Source organism: Salvia hispanica, chromosome 5 (assembly GCF_023119035.1).
Source record: "Salvia hispanica cultivar TCC Black 2014 chromosome 5, UniMelb_Shisp_WGS_1.0, whole genome shotgun sequence".
Taxonomy (NCBI): domain Eukaryota; kingdom Viridiplantae; phylum Streptophyta; class Magnoliopsida; order Lamiales; family Lamiaceae; genus Salvia; species Salvia hispanica.
In genome coordinates, this window is record NC_062969.1 from 36,029,501 (window position 1) to 36,035,706 (window position 6,206).

General features: G+C 36.4%; 1 protein-coding gene across 2 annotated transcripts; it reads right to left on the reverse strand.

Moving 5' to 3' along the window:
• Positions 1-168: 168 nt before the first annotated feature.
• Positions 169-6,206, reverse strand: LOC125188849 (SPX domain-containing membrane protein At4g22990-like). Of its 2 annotated transcripts, none has more exons than XM_048085912.1 (12): positions 6,045-6,206; positions 5,854-5,899; positions 5,669-5,727; positions 5,346-5,466; positions 4,530-4,841; positions 4,229-4,333; positions 3,680-4,134; positions 2,562-2,863; positions 1,914-2,089; positions 908-1,098; positions 622-755; positions 169-537 (listed from the first exon to the last, which is right to left on the reverse strand). In XM_048085912.1, exons 3-12 carry the CDS (start codon positions 5,719-5,721, stop codon positions 299-301), a joined length of 2,088 nt encoding a protein of 695 aa, XP_047941869.1. In that variant the 5' UTR covers positions 5,722-5,727; positions 5,854-5,899; positions 6,045-6,206; the 3' UTR covers positions 169-298. The 2 variants fall into 2 exon arrangements, with proteins under 2 accessions (XP_047941869.1, XP_047941868.1); XM_048085911.1 differs by having other exon boundaries at positions 6,041-6,205.

Genomic DNA, 6,206 nt, shown 5'->3' on the forward strand with positions numbered 1-6,206 from the left:
ACGGAGGATAGTAGATAAAGAAATCAAAAGCTGGATATTACTTCTTTCTTATTTAAAATTTTTGTGTATGTTCATAGACAAAAACAACAAAAACAAAGCCTTCAGCTGAATCAACAACAGTAGCATATAGATAAGATAAAATGCTCACATTTTAAGGAAAACGAAGAATTTCCTCATAATATACACATTTATTTAAGCAATCAAAGATCCAAAAATTTGGATATACACACCATAACCAATAAAAAATGAATGAACTAGACCTCAACTCGAAGGCATGGTTACGATACCCAAAATGAGTTTAGTAAAGAGAATTGTAGGTACAGCATGTAGCTACAATGGAACCTATGCAAATCACCAGAGAGGGAATGAGGGTGAGATTTAAGAGGTTACTCTCCCCGAAATAACCACCTATGGTGATTGTTGCATCTGCAATCACACGAGCAAACGTCCCAGCTTCTGTCGACAGAAGTCCACCATTGTATGTTCCACGAGAAAGCCTGGACGACATTACTCTGGAGAGCAGCGACAGATTGACGCCTGTAATGATCCCACAACATATCATCAACAACATTCTTGGATATATTTCGGTTATGCTATTTGTCATGTTTAATGAGATATTACCTTCCAGTACTTCAGCAGCTACAAACATGATGAGCCCTGAACAGACATATTGTGGCACGGAATATGGGACAATAAACTGGAAACTAAAAAGTATACCCAGAAAGACCACAATTTCAGATGCCAGTAATATTTGCCTGCCAAGAGATCGATCGGAATAAATATTAGCACGTTTGGCTCAAGATCACAAGTACTCGCATAAAAATGAGATTGTGCTGTCAAACACGTATGTACTATGTAGTGCACACTTGCTTTAGACGTTCCATTGATATTAGAGATAAGAAAATACCTGTCCTCATACATATTGCTTATGTAACTTCCAACAACAATGTTTATAGGAAGAACCGTAAGGCCAAGGCTGGCAAGAAAGATAGACACTTCGCTAGTTGTCCAACCAAAATAGTATGATGAGATTACACTTGATTCTGAAAGGAGGATCTCCATTGCGTATTTGAGCATGAAGTATATCAACAACTGAACCTGCAAATAGCATAGAGAATATAAACTTTTACCAGGTATATAAACAAGAGTTTTACTACTCAACATGACCAGCAAATAAAAGAGCTTTTGAAACATCAGAAGGACCAAAAATTGGTTATTGCATAAATGCATAAAGTTCCAAGTTATATGATCACGAATCACTGAAATAATCTGAAACATACAAAAAGTACTTTGGTAGTGTTGCAAAAATCTTAATATGCCCCGTTCATAAGTTTGCTCCATTTCTAGTACAACAATCAAGGGGAACTATTAGAAGTCCTCATCCAACAATATGGACATACAAGGTCACTCACCAAAATTAATTGAGAAAAGCATCTTAGTCAAAGTTAGATTCAATAGAGTAGTTTAATGTGGAGTTCGAGCCAGAAATGGAGTGCAGCATTGGAGATGAAGAGGCATAATTTTACCCTATAACTGCATCCTAATCAAATGAATTTGAATGTATCAATGCAGCAGTATTCCAGCTGCATTTTTTCATACATTACCTCAACAAGAAAAAAAAGCCAAGAACTATTATGATGCCTATGAGATTGATTGTACCCCCATTAATCAACTTTGATGGTGTTCTATGATGTGATACAAGATTGCTAATATATAATGTGTTCTGGAAGGATGTAAAACATTAAATTTTATGAGACAAGTGTCCAAAAGAATCATTAATATGACATAGATGCACTAGTTAAAAACCAAAAGGGAACAAATTGCAGGTCTTTTTTCTGAGAATATTATGCAGAAATAGGTAAGTCTAACAGCTCAAACAAACATAAGTCCACAAGTGTTTGTGTTATTATTACCTTTACAGATGGTGTGAGTAGCCTATAGGCTGCTGCTAGCGAGTTGGCTGGTTCACGTGATTCCTCTGGAGCCTCTTCACTAGCATCACATTCTTGATCCCCATCATCATCTTGCTCATGTTCTGTTGACATAAGTAATGGTTGTGCAAGTCCCTTCTCTAGCTTATCATTTTGTGCTGTCACAAACAAATGGATTATCAATTTTAAGTGTCTTTCCGTATTTGCAACTCAGTCTGCTTGTGAGCAGGCCAACACATGAAGCCAGGACAAACAGCTAAGTTAAGAATCATAAATGCTAGATGAAAAAATAAGGGCAGATCTTCAACTTAACGGAATTGCTTAGATCAGCATCAGCCAAGGCTTTGTTCTACAGGAGTCTACCTTTCCAAGTCTATTTCAATTAGGAGTCTTGCAAGTTGTATAAATACCCCCCTATGGATGCATAGGAGAGGCATGAACGGGATTAATTTGTGGCGGAAGTCTTTCCGAGGCCTCGCAAGAGGAAGGCTTTCACCTGTTTCTTTCATTGTTCTTTCAGTTATTTTATCAAAAAGGTTCATGTTCATTCATGGTCTCCTTGTTATTTCATTAAATGTGAATCGAAGCTTTTCTCTCCATATCAAAAGCACTAAATTGCAATGTACATACCAGCACTAGATTTCTCTGGGGCATCGTCGACTTCAACCTCACAAGCAGGTTCTACGAATGAGATCCACAACAATACTAAATAGCACGCCCACGCGATAGTCATTACCCAGCCAGGTAGAGTGACTTGATTAAATGTGATATTGAAGATCCTGAAATTAGTTTGAAGTAGCCCTGCAAATGCAGGGCCGCATGCCATTCCCAAAGCACTTGCACTAACAAAACCAGCAGAAGCCTGCATCCGGATTTTAAGTGGCACACAATCACTAATATAACGCCGATTAACTGCTCTTGCAGAACCCAAACTGCAATTATGCGGAAAACAAGGGGAACCATCAAATCATTAATCCCATCAATGTCAATTACTTCGAGATTAAGTACACATCATTCAGAATGCAAATGTAAGTGCCAGCTTTAAGACAGAAAATCTCATGTGTATATTATCATTCAATGTGTATCAGATCTTCACTTGAATATGGATTTTCTTTTAGGCCCGGTTAAGAAAGTTAGTAAAGAGAACGCTGAAGTCTGCTGACCAAGTAGTAGGACAAACATTAGATTTTAAGCTAGGGAACACATCAATCAGTTTCCCACAAATTGTCCTTAGGTTGTTTTAGGTTGAAGGATTTGATGATCCATTACAAATCAACAGGCTATTTAATTCATAATTTCATATGAATATGAAATTCACCCTCTTGACTTGAATGATCTTTTGCCTATTGTGTGTGTGTGTTGGGGGGGGGGGGGGGGGTTATAAGGACAGACTTGAAATCTATTTCCTTCAAATCCTTCAATTTTAAATTCCTTCGTTTTTCACACAGCATTATTGTCCCTCATCTGGAAAAAAAATCTATTCCTTAATCTATATGATTTTGGACTTTGACTAGGAATCAGCAGCACTTATCAAGATATAGAAAAAGCACCTAAGATGTAGGCAATAAACATTCAGCAATTAACTCATTATAAAAATAAAAGGAAAGAGATATTAAACAAACCACACAGGCATGCTAGCATGCAAATGCTCTATATACATAAACCATACAAGTATGCAAGGAGACCGATCAATAAATAGTAAAATAAGAATAGACACAGAGACACAGGGATACCAATCAGTTACCTACCCGCAAAATACACGACCAAGCAAAAGTAGCGTTAATGACTTGGAGTCATAAGCCAATGCATACATAGCGTTTCCAATAAGGAGAACTATGCTGCTAAAGACCAAAGGTCTGAAGTATGACTTGTTAGACCAAGCACTGAAGTACACAGAAGAAAATATCTGTGCAACTGCCATTGCCCCAATTACGATACCACAGACTGTTGGAGCTGCACCAAGGCTCGTAGAGTAGTCATCTGCGGTGGGAACAATAATATATGTGTTGACCATATAAAGAAAGGTGTTTGCCAAGTTCAGAATTAGTGACATGAAATGGTATCTCTGATTGTCAATATGCTCTTCTACAACAGAAGGCAACTCGTCATGCATGATAAGTGCATGTTGGCCCAAAAACTCAAGGAAATTTGTTGAATGGGTTAATCTGTCAACAGCTGATTGTAGTGAGTCAACAACAGGCTCCTGCCGAACCATAAAAATCATAAAGAAAAATTTTTCAAGCAGTAATATATCACAAAAACAAAGAAAACTATTAAGAATAACAACACATGTATACCTGGAGTGGGAGTGCAGGCTGATCATAAATCGATAAGTAGCTTCCCTGGCGGTCCTGAAGATCAGCAAGATTGCGAGATATAGCTCCAACCACGGCACCCAAACCCTACAGTCAACAGCAATGCTGATCATGTTATGTTTAAATTACATTTTTCTTAGTTTTGGCATCATTAGTAGGCCTCATTATTGATGTTGTGATAGCTTCAGTAAAGCAGAGAAAACAAATATTTTCAGATTATCTAGGTACATTAAAAAAGGGCAAGAAAACAGAAGCAATGAGATCCATTTCCATTTAATCTTACCACATGCTTGAATACTTGCTGAAGCTGGGAATAAGGATGATTAGCACGAGTTTTGACGTAGTAGTCTGTGAATTTGTAACCAAATCGCTTATCAAACTTCTTAAGGATCTTCCTCAGACCAATGGCATTCATTTCAACAAAAAGAAGGAGCTTTAGGAGATCCTTTCCAACTTCCCTGTAAGCTTCTCGTAGCTCAGATATTTTTGATATGTCAGGTTGTTCTAGAAGAGCCTCTTGTTGTTCATTCAGCTGGGCAATCCTGCTAGCGAGTAGGCCTTGTTGTTCCAGCATAAAGAGAACAATTTTTTCTATCTGCAGTGACAGAGAGGCAATATATAAACTACATTGCTAAAGAAGTTGTGAAATCTTAAGCTTACTGTGGTGAGCATGAAAATAACCATTCATAAGAATACAAATGTCTACAAACAAAGTGTCAGAAGTCCTCTACTCCAACATATTTGTTAAAATTCTTTACTTTATTAGATCTGAAGTTATTAGAGATGACAATAAACCTACAGCAAAAACAAAGATGGAATTTGAGAGAGATAGATTACTCGTATTCAGTATTTCAGAAAACACATAAACTGTATGTGGGATTCATATAAAAATAAACCATAATCATTTCCATGTAACTGTAGATTTTCATTTTAACCTTATCAGAAATATTGTATTTGCATTATGATCCAATACTTCTGTCTAGAAACTGGTATCATTTCAATTTACATTATCTAGCTCATACCATGTTGACAGAATACATATATATATACATTTAAAAGCGAAAAGAGTTTGACGAACAGTCAAATATTTACTACTTACCTGATTATCCAGCATTCTGGAGAAATCCTTGAGAACATGGCGCCGTTCCAGTGCCCCGGCTTCAATTTGATTTGCGTACTGCTTTACTTTTTTCTTCATTAATTTGTAGTTGATGTAATATCTAAATTCCACAAAAAGTAAATCCTTTCAAGTAAAGATATGTGAAGGTAATGATAGAAATAATTATGTTCACTAACTTAGACAGCTATAGTGTACATCTAAGGTAAAGTTATCAGTTATTGTAAGGGTTTCTACCACTTCAGTAAACCAATAATTATTAACTTTTGAGAGAAGACTGAATCTGAATTGAATCAGACACATACCCTCTCCATTCTTCAATTTGTCTTTCCTTCAACTTCTTCCCAAATTCAACCATTTCCCTCTGCAACATCGCAATATTCAGGTATGAATTTGCAATACATTTATGCTAATTCTGGTTGGTAACTTTTTTTTGAAATGAAAGCATCATCCATTTCACATAATCTAAGCAATAAACATTAGAACTCACTTGAGAGAATGTCACAGAGCAACTACGCGTTCTTCAATTTGTTCTCCTGAAATTGATACATGATAATTATTAATTAGTGATGAACATTGAGCAGCATCAAATGCACAATCTGGGAATATCATGCCATTATATACAAAAATTAAAGGAAATCAAATCTTCAGAAAGTAAGACAGCAGCGAACACTCACTCACAAACGGAATCTGACTTTGAAGCAGAAGCAAACTACGTTTTCTCAGCTTCACTGCCGACTATGAGAATGATTGTGCCCAACTAAACATACATGTATTTATATAAATATATGAATTTTAGACCTTCTATTTAATTGGGAAAAGAATATTTACTGCAACTCCTCA

What these genes read in the sequence shown, in the direction of transcription:
- LOC125188849 (XM_048085912.1), bottom strand. Translation starts at nt 5,721, where the DNA reads ATGGTTGAATTTGGGAAGAAGTTGAAGGAAAGACAAATTGAAGAATGG. An exon ending in CCAGAATGCTGGATAATCAG is followed by an intron (nt 4,842 to 5,345) that starts GTAAGTAGTAAA and finishes CTGTCACTGCAG; the next exon opens with ATAGAAAAAATTGTTCTCTT. An exon ending in AGCAAGTATTCAAGCATGTG is followed by an intron (nt 4,334 to 4,529) that starts GTAAGATTAAAT and finishes TGTTGACTGTAG; the next exon opens with GGTTTGGGTGCCGTGGTTGG.